Source organism: Epinephelus moara, chromosome 6 (genome assembly GCF_006386435.1).
Source record: "Epinephelus moara isolate mb chromosome 6, YSFRI_EMoa_1.0, whole genome shotgun sequence".
Lineage (NCBI taxonomy): Eukaryota > Metazoa > Chordata > Actinopteri > Perciformes > Serranidae > Epinephelus > Epinephelus moara.
Window position 1 is genome coordinate 41346091 of NC_065511.1, and position 26362 is coordinate 41372452.

At 44.7% G+C, this 26362-nt stretch overlaps 2 protein-coding genes across 2 annotated transcripts in view; one reads left to right on the forward strand and one right to left on the reverse strand.

The window, feature by feature from the left end:
• The window catches only part of si:dkey-22o22.2 (neural-cadherin), a 177895-nt gene extending 152648 nt beyond the window's left edge, over positions 1-25247 (reverse strand). The window contains exon 1 of the mRNA XM_050046302.1: positions 23790-25247. Coding sequence (XP_049902259.1) covers positions 23790-24768 — 979 coding nt within the window. The 5' untranslated portion in view covers positions 24769-25247. The remainder of the gene's footprint in view (positions 1-23789) is intronic.
• nagpa (N-acetylglucosamine-1-phosphodiester alpha-N-acetylglucosaminidase) overlaps positions 1-26362 on the forward strand; it is a 402702-nt gene that overhangs the window by 227675 nt on the left and 148665 nt on the right. The gene's annotated exons all lie outside the window — the stretch shown is intronic.

The following is a 26362-nucleotide window of genomic DNA, read 5'->3' on the forward strand; positions in this document are numbered from 1 at the left end:
CCAGTTCTGGTGTTCTCTGGTGAATGATGGAGCTGCATGGTGCTGGGCTGTGAGCACAGGTCCCACAAGAGGACGTGGGGCCCTCATGCCACCCTCATGGAGTCTGTTTCTGACAGTGTGGTCAGAAACATGCACACCAGTAGCCTGCTGGTGATTCACAATCACTTGTGCCTCCTGAATGGACAGATTGTTTTAACTGACCTGGTGTTAGACTGTGACCATTAAGGGTTCCCTTCATTTTTTTAAGCAGTGTCCCCCTCCATTCATAAACATGTTTTCCTTGGATGTTTAAGCTTCACTGTGCAGAATGATGTACTCTTAAATTTTTCTTAAATTTTTTTACAGATTTAAGTTAAAGATCTGAGACTTTGTTATTCACTCAATAGATACGTTTCTCTCAAACTTTAGTCTGATAATCAACAGATAATCTGGCTCACACACACATCTGTGCAGACGTTGACCCCGTGACCTTCTACTTACAGGACAGTCTGTCTCACTTAGTCTCTGTCTTCACATAAACGTGTCCCTACGTGCCCACACGGCTGCTGTCGGCCCGACGCCTCGCTCCAATCCATCACATCCCTCCGTCTGTCACCACGTCTTAAACTCCTGACACCTACTGTGTTATCTGAGAAGTCACTTCTGAGCAGTGTTTTCTGGGAAATGGAGTCACTGGCTGGCGTGTTGACAGGGCGGTGTCACCCTGCTGCTGCTGGAGAGAGACGTTTACTGCGGCTGACACATCGGAACTCACTGACCTGGTTTACACAGTGTTTTATGTGTTAACACTCAGACAGACTTAAAAAGAATGACGCCAGATTTAAGGCTGTAGATGGATGGAGAGGTAGATGACATGACAAGTTTTAACCCTCATCATAACATTTGAAGATGTGATGGTATTTCAGCTGCGAGGCTCCAGCATGGAGTCTGTCATCAGCAGTGTTTCTGCTCCAACATAAGGTGACCTGCAACACACACTTTAAAACACACACACACCTCCGTTTCTTCACGTCTCATTTAACAAAGTAAAGCAGGTTCAGAGTTTCCAGCGTCGGTGATGACGGAGCCGCCTGCTGTTTGTTTTAGACTCTGAAACTCATCAGCACACCTGCAGGAAGAAACCTCACCGGTCACAGTTGAGGACGACAACACAGCTCGACTCACTCAATCACTCAGCAGCTCCGTTTTTAACCCAGATGCCTCAAAGTTTTCACTGCAAACTCGCTTCAGTGGGACGTCTGAACCCTGAGGTTTATTAACCAGTCACAGCCTGGAAACCAGCTTATTCATACAGTGTCATCCGTTCCTGCAGATGTTGCAGCTGCTGATAGCACCGTGATTGTGCATCACTTACAACCGCGATCTGTCCTGTCTCAAGGTACAATTTGCAGAAGATATTGCTGATATTACAGCACAGACACGCTCATAACATTCTGCAGCTGGGTGCATTTTGCCCTTCTCCTGTGTCTGATTGTTATTATCCATGTGGTGAAGTATAAACATTGCCTTTGTGCAAAAACACAGCAGGTAGAACAATGACAAAGAAAAAAAGAAAAGCTACAGATCCTGACCGACGAGGTGCAGAAGCTTTCCTCAAAACTTCAAATGTGGAATTCAAACTGGACCGAGACAAACTACTGTATATTTGGGCTCTAACATCCCTAGTTATAGTTATATCCTACAGCCTGTCAGTGCACCACCAACTAGTGTTGCACTGGTACCAACGGTAGACCGCGGTACTAAAACTCCACGGTACATATGATACCATAATGTTGGAGTACCGTAGTACTGCGGTACCTCACGGTACCACTACTGTGGGATAAGTGCAAAGTCCAATCGCAATAGGGTGAGTGTCCATGCGCCGTCCAATAACGGAGCGCGCTGGCCACCTGGCACTCAATATGCTGCTGCAGTGGTTTGTTTTCCAGTGACATTTCAGGTATGAGCTGAGCTACTGAGTATCTTTAAGCAGTGAAAGTTATTATTTATTTCTTTTTACTTGTAGGTTAGATTTGTTTATATATGCTACAGTGATTTGTTTTCCACAGAGCTCTACTGTGTGAGCATTTTACTCAAATTTGCAACTAAAAATAGTTTAGTGCGAGCAAAAGAAATCATTCAGGAGCACGCTGTGCCAGTATAGATTTCAACCAGCAGCAGAAACGAAAGGCGAATCCTGCCGGTTGTGGGTTGAACGGGGGTCACAGACACAGACAGGAATAGTATTCCTGTCAAATACGGCGGCCATAGTGCTCCGCAGCGCAAGATAACGGCTTACCACCGACGGAGAAGCCCAGCTCCAGGTCCAATAATTTCCTCTTCTTGGCATCATGACTGCCCAAAAGTACCTGGACAGCCGAGCCGTGGCGGCACACAGCTATGTGACATGTCAGAGGAGAAACGAGCCGTTCACATTTCTCTCTTTGTGGCAGGTAACGGCCCACAAACCTCANAGAAATACAGCATGAATGGAAACAAGAGATAAAGATGAAGATATAAATAAAATACTAAAATAGACAATGAAATAAATAAAATAAAATATTAAAGTAGACATTAAAATAAAATAAAATATTAAAGTAGACATTACAATAAAATAAAATAAAATAAAATAAAATATTATGATGATGCTACTAGATGCTACTAATTTCACCATAACTGTGTGTGGCTATTAGCGCTAATCTTTAGGAATTGGACAGTTTTTGCAATGAGGCTTATTTGCATAGAAAGGGGCCAAATATTTGCCAAATGTTTGCATATTTAAATATGTGCATATAGTACAGGAGCACTGAGACACTATTTGCTTGGCAGCACAGTTAATGTTGCACTTCACTTTGTAGGTGCTTTAAGAATTACAGTTTCTTTCAGTCTTATTTATGCAGGGTTAGCAGCTGCAAAAGTCGCACAATCCTTTTATTTATTCACTTTCATCTTCAGAACAAAACAATCACTGCGTAAAGTTGGTATGATTGTCAGATGTCTGTTTTGAAAAGTTAAAAAAGTTGTTAAAAGCAGCCCCAGCCTCGCTCAAATTCTGATGTCAGAGAGTTGTTGGTATATTAGGGTATATGACTATTGGATTTCTCTGGAACGCTAACTTTTTAGCACATTAGCTAACGTTAGCTTCCATAGCAAAACAAACAAGTGTGGTCCTCCTTTGTAAGATTGGCTTCCTGTGACATCATCCATCCACTGAGTGAGAGCATACGGGTCGGCCAGTCTGGTCCCGTTGGTTAGTGTTTACTTATTCAAGTAACACTGGCGGTCCCGGAGAGTGAGTGACCTGACATGGTGCGTTGGTAAATTCAGTCTGACGCCCAACAAAAAACGTCACACTGGTAACTAACAGTAAAAGCATCTATGATGTCAGCTCACAGGTCATTTGAACTTATTTTAAATATTTTTCTGCATCTTCAAACTGAGCTGGAAAAAAGTTTTCTATACTGAGCTCCTTAGAAAAAATCATTTTGAATATTTTCTCTCTTTTTTTGGTTAAAATTTGGAGTCATTTAACACTTTTTTTCCAAAAAAAGAAAAAAAATCTACAATAAATTATTTACAAGAAATACTGGAAATCTCTTGGAAGCAAACAGTCCAAATATTTAGTAAATATAAAAATCTGGCAACAACAAATTCCTCGACACTCTGCTCGTCCTGATCAATAACAGAATACACCAAAGACTGAGAAGAACACAAACACTTTAAAATTCAAATTGTACATACCCAACATCCTCCTACTTCACGGTTCAACCAGTGTGTGTGTGTGTGTGTGTGTGTGTGTTTGTGTTTGTGTGACCGACTGTTTAACCATCGCTGCCCTGAAGGCTAAAAAAACCCAACAAAGAAGACAAGAAAATGGCCGCCACATATCTTCAATAAAACACTCTCCAGCCTGGAAGCCACTTTGAAATCCTCCTCCTCCTCCTCCTCATCGTCTTCGTCCTCCTCATCCCTGAACATCAGACGGAAAACCAACAAGCTCCAGAGGGGAGAGCCAACAGAGAAACATCTTCTCTTCTTCTCCTGTTTTTTTAAACATTTCTTTTCCTCTGTCTCTGCGTCTCGGCTGTATCACAACCATGCATTTATATTTGACAAGTGGCATCAATAAGTCAGCAGGCGTGTAGATAGAAATGTCCTCACACCTCCAGAACATCACTGTTCAGCGGGGAGTGTGTGTCTGTGTGTGTGCGTGTTCATGTTTTTTCCATGTTTGAGTCTCAGAAATATTCTCTGTATATATTTTATTCATATACACTTCTGTCATGACACACAGGTACAAGGCTGAAATCACACGACTGTATACAGTATGAAGGTTCAGCACTGTTAAAAAGTAAATTAAAGTGCTCTTATTTTTAGTACAAGAAGTTGAAGAAGTTCACTTGCATGTGCGCTTATGATGAATGTAATTAAGTGCTATTTTAGATTTAACCACAGTGTTTTCATCATATTGTACGATGTTCATCAGCTGATGTCCTCGTATCTCATTTAAATAAAGATCTGATGCTGTATATGATGTTAAAGTGACGTGTCGGGACAAGAAGAGGACAAGACATGTAAAAGACACAGTGAGCACAACTTGACAGAGAAGATCGAAAACTTTTCAACATACAGTAACACTAACCAAGATACTCTTCGAACAAAGAATGTTTTATGTATTTTATAGCATTTAACGAATATCATTCAGCTGTTACATCTTCATCACATCGTCACGAAACCATGTCAACGATCCAGGAAAAACACACCTGGCTAATAACAAACCTCTAAGAAATAAAATATGAAAAAAGGCAAATATAAACACAGAGGGACACACACACACACACACACACACACACACACACACACAGAAAGAGGGACACACACACGTCAACAAAAACTANATAAAATATGAAAAAGGCAAATATAAACACAGAGGGACACACACACACACACACACACACACACACACAGAAAGAGGGACACACACACGTCAACAAAAACTAAACAGAGTCACAACAACACGGTCACTGAACACACAAACAGGGTATAAACTGACACACACACGGCTCAGCTAGGTGTCAGCAGACCGTGGTGGCTGGACTGGTTGACACGGTCACACACACACACACACACACACACACACACACACACACACACACGGTGAACCCTCAGGGTGTGAGGGAGCAAGCGGCGGTCTTCCTGTCAGAGCTGATTTGAGGCCACAGTGTTGCAAACGCAAACCTGCTTCATATTGGATTACCAGAAAGAGGTGTGTGTGTGTGTTTGTGTAAGTGTGTGTGTGTAGGAGGGAGTGGACATCTACACGTTTGTTGTCCCCGAAGCGCCATGTGACTCCCAAATAAAGTTTAGTCCTTTAATGTTGCTGCAGTGTGTGCGTGTGTGTGTGTGTGTGTTTGTGTGTGTGTGTGTGTGTGTGTGTGCGCGCTGCTCAGGTTCAGTGTCGTATTACATTTACCTCTACATTTGTCAGGCCAGTAGGTCACATATGTATGTGTATGTGTGTGTGTGTGTTGTACTTCTATCTTTGCGAGGACCAGTTTAATTTTCACTGTGTGAAGAGTTTGTTTAAAATGGGTTCAGTATCATGAATAGCTCTAAACACTACACTACCCATGAGCCTCCTAATCTCGTCACCACAGTTCCTGATATCAGTTTCAGTAAAATTGGTCTTTTCCCGCCAAAATTATAACGTGGATACAGTTTTTATAAACACGAGGGACCCTGCTAAAGACAGGTGAAGTCTCATGTTTCAGCTTTGCTTTAAGGAAGCTGTCATGTCGTCCATCTTTAAATACAGTCCGTGGTTTCAACTTGTGTCGTCGCCATCTTTGGTCTGGACTTGGCTTCACAGGAGTCAGATTTCACTTAGCGATGCGTGTGTATAGCAACCGTCGAGACGATGGAAGAGGATTTGGTGTCAAAGCAAAAGCACCTATTTGGCCATATTTCAGATTTAAACCCGATGCTAAAAGGGAACCTGATGTTGTTAATGAGGAAGAGGAGTTGGTTACATCTCTGAGAAGTTGAAGCCTGTCGCCTGCAGCTCTTCATCTATCAGGTGATGTCAGGAGTCTATGGGAAAATTAGACTTCAACGTCAACACATTCTCACTGTGACCTCGTCACATGTCCACGTTTGGTCATGGACTTTCCACGTCCACATGTGACGTCCAAGGTACCCTGGGTGTGTTGGTTGTTGACGTTCTGGGACACCGTGTCAACTTCAGCCTGTTACATGCATTGTCTGTTTTCAAAATACACTTCTGTTTTCACAGGAAATGTACAGTTTGCATGCAGTCTCTTTCAAAATAAAAGCACTATGTCGGTACAACACCGCAAATTTATGTTTGTCCTTCAACAACAAACCCACATGGTTGGGTTTATGGCTTTACAATCTTACAGGAAGTGGACACAGGCCTCCTGGATGAAAGTGAGTGGTTGTTGGACCCCGCCCACCCAGCCGCCCTACACTTTCACCCCCTTAGCTTTCGTTGTCATCCCACCACGTTTTCCCCTGACGCTGCTGGGTACTGTAAAACAATAACGCTAACGGGCTGCGCATCATGCCGACGTGAAAGGACGTTTTTTCATCAGTGTCTGAAACAGGAAGTCACTGACCAAGCGCTGGTATTCGACAACGTTGGAGATCGGGTTGGCGAATCGTATTCTTCTGTGACAAAAAACTTATCAGACTGACTTCACTGTGCCTTCAGTGTGTGTGTGCATGTGTGTATTTTCCATTAATTTACAGTGTGTTTGTTTGTGATTATGTGTCCATGTGTTGAAGGAGGCATATGGGTCAGGTACCATGGGACCGCTGTGTGACAGCTGGCAGTGTGTGTGTGTGTGTGTGTGTGTGTGGCAGATGGACTGGTCAGACTGGAACATCAGAGGCAGACCTTCTGGTGTGACAGCAGACACCCACACACACGGACGACACTGTAACACTTCCATTATTTGCAGAGGTTCAGTTGTGGGTGACCTGATGATGAGTCGACTCAGCTGTTTATAAAAATGTGTGAATGCGGACGCCGACTTCGTTCACTCTGCAGTTTTCATCAGGGAACTATTTTACTTTCTATAATAGGTTCAACACACGGATAAATATCTGAAGTATATTTAAATCAGATTTGCTTGTTTAAAGGCTGTTGAAGTTGCCATGGTGCAAAATGCAAGACGCAGGCAGAGAGTGGAGACGAAGGAGAAGCATGACAGCAAATGTGTCTTTAAGTTTTGCCTCCTTGTATTGTGAATTTTCACAAAGAATAGAAACAAAAACACATCGGACTCAGTGTGCAAAGTGTCCTTACGTAGGGATTTTTATCTGATGCAGGATAAAAATGTAGATGCAGAGGCCTTCATACTGTTGGAGAGTAAAGTAAAGTGAAGACATGTTTGGGAGTGGAGGATATTTTTAGAAATCTATACATTCTCCCTTCAGACTGTGGCTGAATAAACCTGTTCAACCTCCATGTAGACTCTCTGCTAAATGTCAAAAATACACGTGTAATAAAACCCCCGTGAATGTGTTGGCTAAACAGTTTTATTATCAGTGTAATAAAAATGGAGAGAAAACTTTCAGGCTGCTGCTCTGAATCATTGGAGACGAGGGACAGCAGGGAGGAATTAGATGTAAAGGATGGAGGATGGAGGATGGAGGATTGGGGGGGGTGACAGGAAGTTCAGAGTAATATTTGCTTAGACTCACATAAAAATCCTGCCTTTACCACTGGAAACCAAGCTGCCTCCTGAAAATGTTGAATGTCCATAATATCTTCTCTCCAACGGCTTAGTGAGAGGTGATAAGCAGCAAGTAAGCAAGATGTGTGTGTGTGTGTGTGTGTGTGTGTGTGTGTGTGTGTGTGAGTGTGTGAAGCCATTATTAAAGCCCTTCTTCTTATTGAGGCGCACGTACAGAGCTGCAGCTGTCTGACACACAGAATCAAATCTTTTCTTCTTACGACAGAAGAATGTAAACCTCTAATTAAAACCATATTTTACAGCAACATCACTGAAATGTCTCGGCAGTCAGAAATTACATTTTGATATGTTTTTGAGAAAAGATGTAAACTCTCTTCTGCAGTGTGACGCGGGAGGACAGGGGAGTTACCAAGACCTCATGAATCATCGTTTGGGGAACACGAATATTCACAAAACATTTAATGGCTCTCTGCTCTGTATTTATAATAAAGGCATGTGGCCCTTTAAACACGAAGACGTCAGCGTCATCAGCAAATTGGAGCCTTTGACTCCGTCATCACACTGGTCACCGACTCCAGCCATGAAATTTTGCAGCCCGAGGATGAGGTGGCAGCCTACATGGAGTTCAAGACACGCAAGGAGGATCCTTTGGATGTTTGATGTTGGTGGAAGGAGCATGCTAACATGTTTCCTAACCTGGCAGTGATTGAATGTTTTCACCATCCAGTCAAAGAGACGTCTCCTCCGCTGGATTTGGAATTAAGGAACGGAGAACCTAATTAATGTGAGTGACTGTAGCCTATGTGTGTTTGGTGCGGGCGGGTGCAGCTTTGACTTAGACATAATGACTGGTTATGGGTCGGTTCTGGTACTGAGCTTTACGGGTATGGGTGCGTGCGGGTTTTCAGAAATGCACCCATGCAGGACTCTGCAACAAGCTGCTAGGCTAGGTTTTGTCAAAGTCCACTGCTTTTTCAGTGGACCTCGGCGTCAGAAAGCGACACACAGGGACACCGTTTGTGGTGGTGTGATACGCACGAGGCGGCAGTTGTTTCTGACAACCGTAGTATAAATAGCGATAAAGTCTGCACAGGGCAGGCGGGTGGCGAGGTGGATGGGTCAAACAAACTCTGGACTTTCACCCTCACTTTTCACGTATGTTTTAGGTTGATTATGAAAAGACTGTATGTTGAGTTTATTTTGAAAGGACACAATGTATGTAACAGGTGTAAAATGACATGGCGTACATAACCATCCAAAGCTGATGCAGGGGGGTACATAGTGTATCATATATTGACATGTGGGTCCCCTGAAAAAGTGGCGGTATTTCAAGAGTTGGGATGAGAACAGGTTGATGAACCTTGACAGGTATTACTGAGCTGAATTTTGGCGTTTTCACCAAGTCATCCTTCGAACCTCGACTGGATGAGGAAAATATCCTCAAAAATACTCCAAATAATTGAGAAACTTCAGCCAGAGCAACAAGCAGTTTCTCTTCAAGAATGGCCAGACATGCATATGGTTTATTATTGAGTAGTCAGAGTACATATTAAGTAAATTTTAAGCTTCAAGAGTTCCCATCAAAGTGTAAAAGTTCTGTGTTTCCCAGGGGGATGGTGGGGGTGGAGATGGGAGGAGAATTCTGGAGGACAGGGATCACCATGTCCCTCCTGACTCCGTCCTCTGATCCCTCTGAGGAGACGAGTTCAGAGCAGATAAGCTCCAGAGAGGAGAGCACACTTTAAAATCACCACTGCGACCTTGACTTAAAGCAAAGGAAGAGAGAACTGAGAGCGTCACTTCATCTTCTGTATGTTCTTTCACCCGATGGAGAGACGATGTCCTCCGGGGGTCAAACGCGAGGGGCGAGAGGAAGCAGAGCCCGAGGGAGAGGAGGAAGAGGAAGATAAGAGGAAGGGGAGTGTCATGGCGGAGACTGACAGACGGGCCGGCACTCTGGAGACTTTAAGGTTGTTAACGTGATTCTCCACGCCGCAGGGATGAGTGAAGGTCATAAACTGCTGCTGGATGAAACCGACACACTTTGAATCTCTTGATAGAAGTCTACAGTTCAACTGTAAGTTTCTCGCCACTTCTGTGGTCATCCTCAGACCTTTGAAACTTTAAAGAGGGGAATCCTCTGTGTTCAACCAAAGAGACTGTTGTTTGGTCCGTCAAACTCAAATCGGCTTTCAGGTCAAAGTTTCTTTGGCAGAAATATTTGTCACACACCATCAGGCTCCTTCACTTCAGCAACAGGCAGTTTGCTTCTAAAAGCCAGATTTACTTTTGAAAATATGACGTCTCATGTATTATTTTGTCAATAAATTTGTGGTATTCAGCCCCAAAGTTACCACTGCCTGGAGGAGATGGTGAATACTGATTCAAATCCAGTCAAAGCACACTGTAAATGTCTTTAGTGATTTCACTGATCAGTTTAATGAACACAAAGCGTATTCTCTACATAATAACAGATGCATGATATTGGAATTTTTTTATTTGATATGACCTTTATCATCAATGTGATACATTAACAGGAGGGCTATTTATTGTTTAGAGTCTGATTTCTCCCGATGACGCACCACTGCAGCACTAGACACATGTATTGCACACGATGAGGCCATATGGTGCTTTCATTTGATTCCCCCCAGTAAGTGTAAGTGTTCATTTAATTTTTAGACAATGGCAGAAGAGTGCTATGCATATTTACAATGAATGAGTTGCTGTGATAGTAAATGGTAAATGGACCTCACCCAACCACTCAAAGCGCTGTTTACACTACGAGTCACATTCACCCATTCACACACATTCATACACTGGTGGCCCAGGCTACCATGAAGTATCACTAGTTTTTAACACACTCACACACACCAATGGAACAGCCATCGGGAGCAATTTGGGGTTCAGTTTCTTGCTCAAGGATATCTCGACATGCAGACTGGAGGACCCGGGGATCGAACCGCTCTACCTCTGAGCCACAGCCGCCCAGTGAGTTTACCATAGTCTACCAACATCAGGAACTTGTAGTAGCCTCGCGTCACCAGGCTCTTCTCTGTACGGGGAAGAGCCTGGTTTCCATTCACTGTGAATTTTGTCTGGATTCTGGTTCCGGTCTAGAGAGCGGATCCGGAATTCACCAAATTCACCAAAGTAAAACTTTAAATTCTGGCACACCATCGATTTACAATAAAAGAGAAAGGTTAACTTAATGGCTTGGGGCTTTTCTTGTAAATTATATTCTTTAAATTAAAAAGTTTCGCCGCATTTTTATTAGCTTGGTGCTTTTATTTTGACGGAAAGGCACATCCATCGAATTCCGTATCCTGTCTCTCTCGCCCTGGTTCCGGTTCCTTACCAAAACAGCCACTAAACGGCCCCAGACTAGCTTGTAGTAGGAAACATAAGAAGCCCAAGCTGACCAATCACAGTCACTTGATGTCTCCAGGTGAAATCTCAATAGTCGGAGTATTTGAGGAGACGCACATTAGGCTAGCTATGGCAGAGCCGAGGACACAACTATGGAGTCTATATGCATGAAGCTAACATCCATAACTTCTAAGTACGAATGAAGCTTTAGTGAATTCACTTGCTTTAATTTTTTGTGATCCTCCCTTTAAAGGAGGAGTGTGTCAGATTTAGGGGGATTTAAAGATGGTGAGGACTGCAGATTGCAACCTGCTCAAACTTTTCCTGGTTATAATTCCTTCAGTGTTTGTTGTTCAGGAACTGAATTATCCACAGAGGCCTCTTCTTCTCTAACTGTGCGTTCACACCGAGCGCGAATTCGCAAATTCGCAAATTCGCGCGTCAAGATTACATACAAAGTCAATGCAAAGACGCGATTAGACGCGAATTCGCGCCGGACGCAATAGACGCGTAGGTGCGGTACGATAGCCGCGTAATTCGCGTCCATCGCCTCATCGCTCGAGTTGAAAATATTGAACTTTTGAGGCGAATTCCCATGACGCTGTGCTGCGAAAGCAAATCAGCGTTGAGATTCTCCAGATGTCACTGGCGTCATGACGTCAGTGATGTCATGACGCCCTGACGTCCAGTTGTCGACACAACAATAAAATGCTACTCACTGGAGAAAGATGGACAGACGCTCCGCAGCTGAAATGGAGCGCCTGTAGTTGGTGTCCTGCCGGGAGATCCTGGCGCCAACCCTCGCCAACAGGTCCTCAAACTGGGCCCCAGTCAGCCTGAAGTACCGCTGAAAGCGGCTATCATCCAGATGGAGTTTCTGGAGGAGGTGGTGAAACTCGCCGAGCTGGATGTGCTTCTGCAGGATAGGGTGAACCCAAAAAGGACAGCGTTTGGCCCTCCAACGCATCTGAGACTTCCAGAGCAGGTACAAAGCAGCGATGGTGGTTTGTCCATTCTGGGCTACTGTAGAAACATTTGTGATGTGGACCTGCTCACTATGTAGATATAATCCATCCATCCATCCATCCATCCATCCATCCATCCATTTCCCCCCCTCAGCTGTAAGAGAACAGCAGCAGCAGAGTGTGATGGGAGACAATTAGCGAGGACACGTCAACACACACATGAACAGGCACAATGATGTGTTACAGCCCTGAGGATGTGTGTGTGTGTGTGTGTGTGTGTGTGTGTGTGTTCTGGGGGAGGGGGTTAACATGCAGAAAACAGATGTGTAACATCTCTCATATACATGTTAACAAACACAGCTGAGGTCATCATGTGTTTTGTCTTTGTGTGTCTGCTAATAGCTGATTGGACGCAGCAGGCGCAGGGTTTGTTTTTCAATGCACTGTTGTTGTGCTCAGTTACTGGAGGAGAAGTAAAGCCTGATTCCGACTGCAGATTCATCTTCATCCCTCCATCCCTCAGCGGAGAGGCAGAGGAGGAAGTCACTTTGTATTATCAGTGTGTGTCGGTGCAGGACAGCAAGAAGAACAGCTCGACTAAACCGGAGAGAAAAGACGTCTCTGTTCACTTCCTTTATATAATCCCTGTTCACACACTGAGGCTCCGTCTGAACAAGTGCTGTCATTGTCACTGAGTGTTGAGTCTTATTTTTCTTACAGGGGAAAACATCTGATACAATTCAACAAGTCCTCAGAAATATCAAGCTTCCCTAATCAGATGGAAGCTGAAACTGTAAGAACAGTAGAGCTGCACACACGGCGCTGCGCATCTCGTACAGCTGTGCAAATTCACTTTAAAAGCAGACGTCAGCAGAGAACAAGCACTACTGAGGCATCCGTTCAGTCCACAATGACTCCGTTACTGTGTGAAAATGTAGTGGGGAGAAATAGTTTGAAGCTGCACAGACTGTACAATCTGAGTCTGTTTCTGATCCCATTATTCTGACTGAATTTAAACTTCATAAGGCATCATGGATGGATTACTGATAAGGTGCCACACGTTCTTGGTTTGTTCTCTTTTTTGAGTGACTGTCCTCATTATTTAGTGACAATGTACGTCTAATTTAAAGCGTCAGAGTTCCAAATAAAACCAGATTCTTCGACTGCTATTTTGTTTTTTCCTCTTTACGTGTAGACATCCAATCAGTTGGCCACATGGTTATACTTCTTTTTAATTGGTGGCAGAAATATGAAAGTTCACCGCATCACCTAGCAACTGCTGCACAGGCTGCCCCCTAATAGTCGACCAAACGTTACGTCCCTGACACACCAAGCCGACGGTCGGCCGTCGACCAAAGTTGGGCTGTTGGTGAGCGTCTGCCGGCCTAGTTTTTGCGGTGTGTCCCGCACCATCGGCACTTTGGCGTTGGCGGCTTTTCGGCCGATTGAGCATGTTGAATCGGCGGCGGAGATTTTCGGTGAGAGAGATCACTCTGATTGGCTGTTCAGGTTTTATTTCCTCGCCCCTGTAGCGAGTGAATCTGCCTGTAGTGAAACCGGGGCTAACCGGTGCTTCCTCCTCAGGCTCCACTTCACTCAGCTGCCCCACAGACCCGCTGCTTCTTCACACTTTAACCTGAATAACAAACCGGAGCTAGCTGGGAGCGGCTAGCGGAGCGTTAGCCGCAGCATGACCGGAGGGAAGCACAGCCAGTTAGCCTCCGCTAGTCTCTGAGCTAGCCCCGGCTCTCCGTTTGGATCCAACCGGAGCACCGAGCCCTGGTTTGTTATTCAGGTTAAAGTGGGAAGAAGCAGCGGGTTTATCGGGCAGCTGAGTGAAGTGGAGCCTGCGGAGGAAACACCGGGACCGTCTGGATGTAATAGTCCGTGGAGGTGCTGCGGTGCTCGGCTGCACAGATAGGAAACCCCTCGGCTGACAGGATGTACCACTCTCTCACTCCGCTCTCTCTCACGCAGGCGCAGAACGTACGTGCTACTTGGCCGTCGGATGTAGTCCGTGTAGTGTGTTCAAATGCAACTGACACAGGGCGACGTGAGGCGACACAACAGTTGGCTTTCGTCGCCGCTGGTTCTTTGATGTCGGTTTGGTGTGTCCGCACCTTTAGTCGATCAGAAGGGTCATTAGTCGGCAAGATTTCACTGGTCGCTTAGTCACTGAAAAAACAAAACGTGAAACTCTATCAGGAGCTGCAACTTGTCAAAATAAATCCAAACCTATATGACTGGACGATGTGTGACTTTAATTTGAAAGGACAGACACAGGAAGTGTCCACGCTCAGCAGTCAGATAGGAGTCAGGTTAATCTCCAGGGCTGGTACCTGCGGTTATTCCACAGGCTAGTTAATAACATGTCGGGCAGGAAATCCAAAGTGTGGGATCATTTTGAGAAGGTGAAGGACGAACCCAAGGTGATATGTAAACTCATCTTCATTGGTTGACTGTCAGGGGGGCAGCACTGGTGGAAAGACGATCAGTTTGTCCTCCGTCTCAACTGCAGTAGAAGCACTTTAACTTCATAAAGTTGTCCTTCAGGAATGACTGATGCTGCATGGCATTGTGGGAAAACTTGAGCCACGTTTAACTTTTATTTTACCAGAGGCCCTCTGTGTCCGGACCCCGTGGCTGAGGTCATGTGACTGGGGTCAGAGGTGGAGAGGTTAAAGGTCAAAATAAAGGAGCTGCAGAGCGGAAGCGGAGCGAGAGGACGGCTGGAAACAGCTGGAACACAGAGAGAGGGATGGAAAAAGTGTGTGTGGTCGTCATCGCACACTCACACACACACACACACACACACACACACACACACACACACACACACACACACACACGGGTCACAGCCTTGATCACCACTTTGCTCGACTCAGAGTATCACAGGAGACCGTGTGATGTGTGTTAGTGTGTGTGTGTCCTCAGATGTCGGCTCCAGACTTTCATTAATTAACAGATGAAGGCTTCTTAAGATCTGATACTTGGCTCTGTCGCTGTGTGTGTGTGTGTGTGTGTGTGGGTGGGTGTTTGAGAGCCAGCATATGTTAATGTGTATATGTGTTTAATATTAGTAAAACTATATGTGCAGAGAAACTTTCATCAGCAGGTAAGAAGTGTGTGTTTGTGTGTCTGTATGTGTTCGACAGGAGTGCAGGTCACCAGGTGTGTTTCCAGTTGAGAGCTCTGTGGGACTCATCTGTACTGCTTTATGTTTGTGTATGTTTGTTTGTGTGTGTGTGTGTGTGTGTGTGTGTGTGTGTGAGGATCAGGTGTTTCCAGGCTGCTTTCTACGGCTCATGGCACCTCACTACTCCAAGTAATCATCCATCCCTCTGTATGAAGGTTAATGTACCATAAAAAAATATTGTCATATTGTATCACCAGATCAAATGCCTTGTGTGAGAAAGCTGCTCTTGATTGGTCAGAATTTCCATGTGGGAAAAATCCAGGAAATAAAGCAAACGTTGAAGAAGAGTACACTTGCAAGATAAATGTGACACTTTCTAATGTCACAATGGAGGGACAACTACGCAGGTTGATTTTAGCGCTGCTCATCGTGGACTATATTGCTGTCATTGTTCATTTGTAATCTGACCTAGACCACCTCTTCAAGAAGGTCTCAGTCAGGTTGTTTTGGTGCGCACCTGAGTGTGATTGCTGTGTTCACACCTGCTCAAATGAACTGCACTTAGGGGGCAAACGAACTTGGGTTCGACTGATCCGAACCAAACAAGGCAGGTGTGAAAGCACCCTTAATCTATAATGTGTGTAGGAGTGAGGCCATGTAGGGCTTTAAAAGCAAATAGTAAAAGTTTAAAATCAATTCTATGCCAAACAGGAAGCCGGTGTAGCACTGTTATATAATATGGTCGTGTCTCTTGGAATGAGTTAAAAGTCTTGAATGAGTTGGAGACAGGAAATGACCTTTAGGCTGAGCCCTGAATACAGGGAATCTCAGCAATCCAGACGTGACGAGATGAAAGTATGGACGACTTTTTCAAGGTCCACTTGAGATGAAAAATGTTTTACTTGTCCAATGTTTCTAATTTAAAGAAAGCACAATTGCGCAACCTTGGTTATTTGTATGTTGAAACAGAGCTCAGAGTCAAAGATGACACCCAAATTGCGATCAGAACATTTTACATTAGAGGACAGGTTCCCAAAGTTCTTTTTTAAGTCAGAGGTCAGGTTTGGGAGGCCAAAAACAAGACCTCAGATTTGGACTCACTGAGCTGGAGGAAGTTTTGTGACATCCAGAACTTAATATCTGAGAGAAAGAAGTGAGCTGCAGAGGTGTTGGTAGGTTTTTATTTTTGGACTTTAGACAGAGCCAGGCTACCTCTCAGATCTAGACTCAAAATGGGCTAAATTTGGATTAAAATGAGTTTTTCAGACGTCTGGATTATTGTTTTTTTCAACAATTATGATTGACTGCAGAATCAGGACCTGCTTCACATCGATATATATTTATTCTAAATGTCGAAACAACAAACAACGTAAGTGCACGCTGCAGTGTTGCTGATGATAACTGCTGATTTATAACTGATGATCCTTTCAGAAACAAAAAAACCACCAAACATTTAACAATTAAATCAAAAATAGCTCCACACTGTGAACACAGCACGTAACATGTCATGTGTTGCTGCACTGGGTGCGTGTTGATCGTTGCAGTCTGGATGTGATGACCTTGTCCTACTTGGTGATTGGTGAGTGGTCTCGCCTGAGGCTAAAGCTGATTGGCTGTCAATAAGCTATTAGGACAACAGATACAGAAACAAAAGGGGGACAGAGTGGTGGAGGAGTGAGGACAGAGAGGACCAACAATGTAGAGTCCTGACAGCGTCCACCTACTGATCTTCATTACAACACGCTGATGATGTAACTCTCCTCTGAGCCGCACCAACACTCGTACAGTTGTTTAGTTTTCTGAGAGGAAGGAAAAGTTCCTCATTTTGAGAAACATCATTCGCTTTCCCTCTGATAGTTATAAATAAAGATGGATCTCACGTCTGAGTCAGACCTAGCTTAGCATAAAGACTGGAATCAGGTGGAATCAGCTAGACTGGCTCCACCCAAAGTTCAGAAATAAAAATCCAGCAAACACCTCAAAAGCTCAGTGATGTAACATGAATCTGGTTTGTTTCATCTTTACACAAACAGAAATAAAGACATGACAACTTGTGGTTTGATGGGAGTTACATGTTGAAACCATTTCTTCCGTTTTGATGGAGCTAAGCTAGCTGTTACCGTGGATGTATAAAGACAACTGAAAACCGCGTTGGAGGCGGAGTCTGAAGCTCGATTTCTGTGGTAAGAAATTACCTGGATTATCTGCATCATGGGACCCAAAGAACAGGTGCACTAGTGACTTCCTCCAGAAAAACATCTAACTTTGGGTTTAGCGCTCCTCTAACTGAAACAGGGACAAAATGATTTGATCATGCAGCTCTTCTAGAATTTACAAATGTTATCAGACCGAATGGATCAAATCCTGATAAACAAGTCATTTCACAGGGTTGTGACGCCATTCATCAGCCTCATATGCTTCATCAACCATCAGCCTCATATGCCTCATCAACCATCAGCCTCATATGCCTCATCAACCATCAGCCTCATCAACCATCAGCCTCATATGCCTCATCAACCATCAGCCTCAACCATCAGCCTCATATGCCTCATCAACCATCAGCCTCATATGCCTCATCAACCATCAGCCTCAGAGTCATCAGCCACCACCACCACCAGTGTCTGGACTGCATGGGGGGATTTATCCTGCTGCTGCACAGATGTCTCTTGATCAGAAAATATCTCCCTCTGGTGTCCAAGCGCCAAAGACTTCTGTTAAATCTTAATCAACACAAATCATCTGTTAATCTGTACGCACATATTCTGTATTAAATATAGTCTTTACTGCATTCATCTGTCTCTCCTGATTGGACAAGGACATCTTCAGACTGTTCCTTTAACCTCTTGGTTCCACAGCTGATAAACTGCTTTTAAACTGTTCAGATTAAAGGAAGTTTTTTTTAAAAATTATTATTATTGGGGTTTTTTATGCTAAGCTAAAAAATATTTTTTCTTGAGTCTTCCTGAGTGACAGGAGGAAATGCACGACCCTCCCTTTTTTTTTAAACTAACATTCAACACTCAGATTTGTTTTTTCTGACAGAAGCATCGCACATGATGTGTTCAAGGACAAGATATTGGAAAATACAACAACGAGTTTTGTTTTTAAGAGTTTCTGGCTGTGATAAGTGGTGTAATTTTGGTGATTTTTAAAGAAAACACGCCTAAGAAACCCACAGGATTCGAAAACATGCTGTCTTTAAAAATCAACAGTAAAATAAATAAAAATACGGCCACTTACAGTTGGTTATCTCTCCCCTTAGCCAAACTAAAAAACCTAAGTCCCTCTCCAGTGCTTAAAAAATATTTGACATGCCTCCTCCTTTTTTGCACCACACCCTGCCCTCTAATAAATAACGAACGGTCCCTAACGAGCTGCAGAGTTCGTCTCATTCACAACTGTTACTGCTAAATTCTAATTTGATGACTATGGGCCATAATTTATGTGTGTGTGTTGCTGCTTTGTTGCCTTTTAAAAAGGTCATTCTGGGGAGCTTCACTGAGTGGTCACAATAATTTATCCTGCAGCTACACACACACACACACACACACACACACACGCACACACATGCTGAAATACCAACAAATAAACATGCATACTGAGGCTGGTGCGATCAATGTATGTGACACTGACAAATACACAATCACTGTGAAGCTCAGCAGCCTCGAGGACATGCAGTCCTGTAGTGTTTGGTGTCTCACACACACACACACACACACACACACACACATAGACACGTGGTGCGATGGCAGGTTGCTTCAGGCCTCGGGCTAAATCCAGAAATAAAGACAATAGAATAAACAGGAGGAAAAAACTGTGTGTGTTTGTCACCTCGGGGCTGCCAAGCACAGAAAATCTGTCGGAGAGCCTGACAGACCAGAGCCATGTTTGTGTAATAATGTGTATCCGTGTGTGTGTGTGTGTGCACCAAAACAATAAATAATAGTTAACAGTGGAGCTGCAGTTTAATGAGGGAACAGGCCCGTCGGTGTGCAGCCAGCTGCATTAATTGCAGCCCAACAGGAACAATTTTCTCATTTAAATATGCAAATAAACACATCCATTACAGTTAATGGGACAGTGAGGAATAAAAAAAGCTCTGCGCTCTCATAAGTTCGTCTGAGTCACAGTCTGAAGTTTCAGTCAGTCTTCACAGGTGCAGTGATTTCTGCGTTGGTTGGCTTTGTTCGTCCTGATAGCATTTAATCAAATGTTAATCCGTCTAATCTCTAATTGGATCTGACTCTTTTCAGCTCTCTGAGATGTGTAATCAGCAGAAACACTGCAGCGTGGCGGCTTAATTAATGTTGACAACCTGTAGCTACAACTTAACACGAGCCAAGCAGCAGAAAATATGAAACGCTGAGTGAATGTTTCTGACACACACCGAGCTGTTAAGCTGAGGAGTTTCAAATATTCATTGGATGTGCATGAAAGTTTAAGCGGGAGATTCTCACTCCTGAAGCTGCTGTGACGTGATTGGCTCGATCGTTTTAAGACTCGCCGTTGTTCTTGTTGAACTACAAAACACACGGTATGCTGACAGACGAGCTGTTACAGCTGATACAGGGTGGAACTTCTTTCTCCAGCAAAGCATCCTCTGTGAGTTCAGACAGCCGCCTGCAGAGAGCGCCTTACACAACAGACAGCTTTCATCTGCAGCAAATTACTCAATAATTTCACATTAATTAGATAAAAACAGTGACTTTTATCACTCAGAACTGTTGACTTCATGTTGCTTCATATTTTTTAGTTCACATCCATCCATTGAAGCACACATGCTGTTGAAATAAGAAGAGGAAACAAGAACACACAGGAGGAAGGCTGCCTGAAGTCACAGCCTACACGCATAAACAAGAGGGCAAACAACTGTGTGTGTGTGTGTGTGTGTGCGTGTGTGTGTGTGTGTGTGTGTGTGTGTGTTTCCTGTACATTTATTGAATGCCAAGGACTCAGTAGAGTCACTGCCATCTGCAGTGATGGACGACCTGCCAGAGAGACAGAGCTGTGTGTGTGGAGATGATGTAGATGTCTGTGTGCTGTGTGAGGGTCACATGTCCACGATTTATTATATACAGGAGATAAAGTGTGTGTGTGTGTGTGTGTGTGTGTGTGTGTGTGTGTGTGTGTGTGTGTGTGTGTGTGTTGTTCAGTGTCTGAATATCCTGCAGCAACTAGGCGGTCCAGCTCAACCAAAGTCTAGCACACACATCACTGTGTTTCAGCAACAAAAGCACCTGGTTGGGTTTAAGAAAAAAGACCAGTTTGTCTTTATAACCTCACGGGATACAAACACCGCTCTCCCAGGTGAAAGTCCGTGTTTGGTTGGACCCATCCACCACCCCTCCTGCCCGATCTACTCGGACTTCTGCTGCCCTACCTTTCACTATTGTCCCGCTGTGTTTCCCCCTGATGCCAGTAAGGACGGCTTTTTTGGTGTCTGACACCGGAAGTCACCGCCCTAGCGCCGGATTTCGACAACTTCAGAGTGCGACCAGGTTGTACAAATCGACAACTTTAAAGATGCTATGCCGCCATTACTAATTGGAAACACTGATAAAAAAAAATTCCATGAATGTATTTGTATTTAAACTGCAATAACAAAATATATAATGTATATTTTCTGGAAACTGAACTGACCAAACATATGTGGATTAAATCAGCAGACAGGCACATGTACATTTTGACAAATAATCCACTTAATTAAAAAGCTGCACATCGATGCACAAATCCATATAATCCATTACTATCAGCAATATTGTCCACAAACATCAAAGGTTTAGCTACCTCAATATTAATGCAACAGAATGATCTATGGACGAAGTTTTCCTGTAGGCTCAATGGTATTTTTCCTCTGATAAACACATTTGTTTTATTTTCATTTCATTTTTATTTTTTATTTAATTTTAAAAATTTAAAAAATCTTTTTTTTAAATTAATTTTTGTATTTTTTATATTTAGTGAAACATAAATCTTTCATGAGACCTTTAAAGGGGAATATTTTACATAATTAAAGCATGTGGTGTTGGTATTATGTCCACACGTAACTATCAGTACGTTTAAGTCTTAGGTGGATTTTTGTGACTTCTTTAAAGTCTGACTCAAGTCCAGGTCTACAGCTCTGACTATTTCTTTTATGTACAGTAACTATAGTGTGACTACGTGCTGCACTCTCATTCACATAGAAAAATATGAATATTAATGAGGTGTGAATGTTTGGAGGGTGAAACTTAAAGTGAGTAGAAGAAGATGTGGAGGTGAGCAGGTCCAGAAGGTGACCTGATGTGAAGAGTTGATGGAGATCAGTTCCAGATTATCTGGAGAAACTCAGCTCAGACTGCCAAAAGTTTAAACTACAGAGAGAATCTGCCGAGCCAGCTGACCAATCAGAGGCCGGCGTGCTGGAGTGTGACTCCCTCCTCAGGACTCGTTCCCACACATCAGAATCAACCACAACCACTGCAGACGAAAGACAGGTCGCCTCAATCAGCCGGCCAGTTTACAGCACGCTCAGAGCCGTGTCCACACACACACACACACACACACACACGCCGTCCACAGCCACACACCAGAGCTGACCTGAGCTCTGCAGTCTGCTGTAACACAAACAAAGCTTCCTGTCGGAGGATCTGGGCCTGTTGCAACCCGTGTGTTCAGACCTGGGAGAGCTCCAGGTGAGCAAACACAACTAATTTCCACAAATAAACAGCGGAGATGCAGTTTGGATCGACTGATTGGCCAAATCTGACCAGAACACCAAGCCACCGCCGCCATCCAGATGTGGGGGGTTAGGCTCTTGGCTAAACATTTACTTTGGAGGGGGAGGGGGGTGTCGATCATGGTGGCATCTGGACGCCGTTTCATTCTGTCAAATAACTGCAGGGACACTGATTCACTTCAGCTTCATATTGACCTGCTTCAATACTGATGTCAAAGATTTATTAAAGGTCCAGTGTGTCAGACTTACTGTCAGAGATGTGAGGTAATATAATCAGTCTGTTTTCTTTAATGTATAATCACCTGGAAATAAGAATCCTTGTGTTTTTGTTACCTTAGAATGAGACTTTTATATCTGCATTGGGAGCAGGTCCTCGTCTGTGGAGATCCCCATGTTGCACCGCCATGTTTCTACAGTAGCCCAGAAAACCAAACACTGGCTCTACATAGTGACATTCACTTTTTCACGTCGGCTACCGTAGTTAGAAGCCTCTCCGCAACGAGCAGCTTCGAAAAAAACACTGATTTTTTTAAAGTGAAACTGTTTCATTCAGCGTTCAGGTGCTCAGATCTGAGGTGGCGACGTATTTTAGGAGAATACTGGTTCAGAGACACATCTGAATTTTGGGGAGATACATAATCACCAATTTTATGGAGTGTAAAAACAAGCAGTGTAGCAAATGACTGTTGGCAGGGAATAATAAGTCAAGTACTTTTATTGCTTTTGAAAAGAGTAATGAGTAATATATTACATTTTCAGAGTGATGAGTCCGACACAGGTGAGTATCGTATCGCTGTGAAGCAGAGCTGAAAAAAATAAATCCAGACCTTCAGTACAGAGCTTAGAAGTATCAGTGCTGTACAGGAAGGGTGTGTGTGTGTGTGTGTGTGTGTGTGTGTGTGTGTGTTAACGGGATTTTGAAAGTAAAATCTGTGTGTGTAGTGAGTTGAGGTGTGTTTACTTTGCTCACCACACACACCAAACACTGTCAATTCTGTTTGTCCTTTAACGACCTACTGGCAACACACACACCCCCTCTGTGTGTGTGTGTGTGTGTGTGTGTGTGTGTGTGTGTGTGTGTCTCCCTCTACACACACACACACACACTTGGCTGCAATGAGAGGTGTGCTGTAAGGAATGAATGAAAGAGTGGAAAGTAGCCGGTGACGGTTGAGGTCGATTCAGACTCTGCTGGAAGCGAGCCAACACACACACACACACACACACACACACACACCTCAATGAATGAATGATCATTAACGGAAAAATCCTCAATAAATTAAAACCACTGCTGTGAGAAAAACTACAGAAAAACCAAACGCAACAACAGGATTAAAGGACCATTACACTGTTTTTAAACTGCTGACAAAATCACTGCTGACCTTTGACCCCAACACATCATGAAGAACCAGCACAAATTCAAAGGTTGCAACCAAAATAAAATCAGTAAAACTTTTCATATCACACTGACTGCCTTCTGATTCATATCAAAGAAGGGTGGAGTGTTGTAAAAGTTGCTGATCGCTCCTCTCCCTCCAGCGGATACCTTCTGACGTCATGTGTCTTGGAAAACTTTAAAATCACAGTTTGTCTTTGTTTTTTAAAGCTATACAAAAATATGCGGTGTTTATGAAAGACACGTTTGTTTCCCCTCTCAGCAGAAAATGAGCCAAGCACAGCACCAGCCCTCAAATCAAAGCACATCCAAATAAACACACAAACATGGATCCATGACGATCAAACTTCATCACCAGCAAAAACCTCCAAACTGCATATTTCACAGCTTCATCAATGAATCCAACAACATGTAAAACCTTGACGATGCAGCAAACCATCATCAGAGCTCCGCACATGAACCAAGTCCCGTTTACGCTTTTACGCACGAAAAGAAAAAACAGTCTTCTTACCTCGGAGGTTCTGGATCTTCACCACCACCTCTGCGGGCTCCCGCAGGCTGCGCGCCAGGTACAGGCGCCCCGAGTCCCGCTCGATCTGGACCGGAGAGTCCGCCTCGGACATCACCTCGAACCACCGCTGCTCGAACTTCTGGTCCGGCACCGTGAACACCAGGTCCCCGACTCTGACGTGGTCCGGGACGGTCACGGTGTAGGTCAGCTCCTCGGTCAGAGCCCGGGGCCTCCGCAGCGCTCTGCTGGAGCGGCGGACGTTGACGCGCAGGAACACCGGGCCGCCTATCAGCGCCACATCTCCGCCGTCATTCACGTAAAGGCGCAGGGTCACCTGGCTGACACCCAGGAGGGACCCGACCAGCCTCACCTGCCCGGTCTGTGGAACCACGTGGAGCAGGTGAGACTCCGGTGACGCGTAAAAAGTGACGCGTCCGTTTCTCTCCGCGTCGCCGTCCTTGGCGTCAAAGCGAGCCACCTCGGTACCGAGCGGCGTCAGCTCGTGCACTTCAGCCGTCTGGTTCCCGCTGGTGAACCGGGGGATGTTATCGTTCCTGTCCGACACTTCAACCTGGACGGCGACCGGTCTCCTCAGACACCTCGCCGGCAACTGCACCGTCAACTCGTACATCGCTATAAACTCCCGGTCCAGAGCTTTAGCGGAGACCAAACCCAGGTGCCCCCGATGGTCCCGGTACCCGCGGTAGTGAACGAGCCTAAAATCCGACGCGTAATCCCCCGTCAGGCTGGCATTCAAGTCCGCGCCGGGGCAGCCGCCGGCTCCGACCGGTAGCACCACTCCGTCCACCGGCGTCCCAGCTGGGGAGTTCTCGGCTATTTGTCCGAAGTAGCGCGCCGGATGCCCGGGCTGCGCGGACAGACACACCGGTGAGGCATGAAGCAGCAGCAGCAGCAGCAGCGGGAGCAGGTGGAGGAGGAGGTTGTGCAGGGGAACCGGTCCGGTTGCAGCTTTGGTCATGTTTCCATCAAACCCGTTTCAGTTGGAGAAGACAGCAAAGTGTCCGCGAGAGCCACAAAGCGGATCTGTCTCTTAGTGATCCAGTGTCAAAGGAAATTACGCGCAAAAAATATTTCTTAGCGGAGAGAACAAAGTTCCCTGCTGCAGGAGAGAGCGCTCAGTGTCTCTTATTAACTCCTAAATCCGTTTTGGTGCGTGAAGTGCAGAGCGCAGAGTCCATCCAGTGCGCAAAAGGAAAATATCAGTAAAAACATGAAGCAGATTTTCTCTCCAGTCAGTTGATCATTCAATCGAAAACACTTTTACGCACAAGTGTAAAAATGATTCTTCTCCGTTGTCCCCGGTGAAAATGCAGCAACATCAGCAGAAGTGATGATAAAATAAACTCATATTTTTCTCAGTTCGGTTCAAATATTTTCCAGCGTACAGATGATGCTGATGATGGTGATGATGATGCGCCAAGTTGCTCCAGAGTGTTCGGAGCGTCTCCACCGGAGGATGGATCAGACTGACGGGCCCAGAGACACCCAGCAGACTCCATGTGGCTCCGCCGGCACCGCCCAACCCGCAGGAGAGGGACCAATCACAGAGCAGGAGCGAGTCTGAGTGACAGCCTGAAGGTACCGCCCACTGGATGCTGAGTCAGCTGATGGAGAGAGAGGGAGAGAGGTGACACACAGAAAGGGTTTGTGGGTAGTTCTGTACCATTTCCCATCATCCTCCTGACCCATGTGCGAATCATTACATCAGACCTGCTGACTTGTGATCAGCTGTCAGCTCAGGTAACACACAGGTCAGGACCATAGATTGTTTCTGCAGCCTGATACTTTCAAACACACTGAAAATTACTAACAGGTCTGCTGTAATATTTCACAAAATATTCTGTAACTCATTTCACATTTATATTTTCCCATCCAGCAGGAAGATGGAATTTGTTACATAGAAATTAATAATGAGCCAATGTGAAGCTGCAGAATGACTGCAGGGTGCTGCTGAGGAAGGAAACTGATGCAGAGAAGGAGTTTTGTATGTTCCAGTAGGTTTCTGTTAAATGTGCAACATGAACATGCCACAAATAGTGACTACTAACAGGAAACAGGAGCCACAAGTAGAGTGCAGATCTCTGCCAGGCGGCCACCTGAGCTGACTGCAGACACTCGAAGCTTTCACACCTGCCCTGTTTGGTTCAGTTCAGTCAAACTCAAGTTCATTTCCTTTGGGCAGGTGTGAACACAGCAATCACACTCAGGTGTGCACCAAAACAACCGGACCGAGACCTTCTTGAAGAGGTGGTCTCAGTCCGGTTATAAATGAACTTTGTGGTGAGAAGGTGTTCCGACCTGGATGTGAAGCAACTGCAGTCACATGACACATTGTTTGGGTTAAACATGAGCATGTTACAGTCCTGGAGGATTATTAAAGTCGCTACAAGGAACTTTTAACTGGATATGCAAAAGTCTCTCGTTTCTGCTGATGTCTGTGCGTGACCTACAACAGCAAATGAGACCATCGGTGTGAAGATAAGCTATTTCTATATAGTGTATATCCATACCTTTAGGAAACTGTCTCCGGGTCCGCCCCAGGTCGCTTCCAG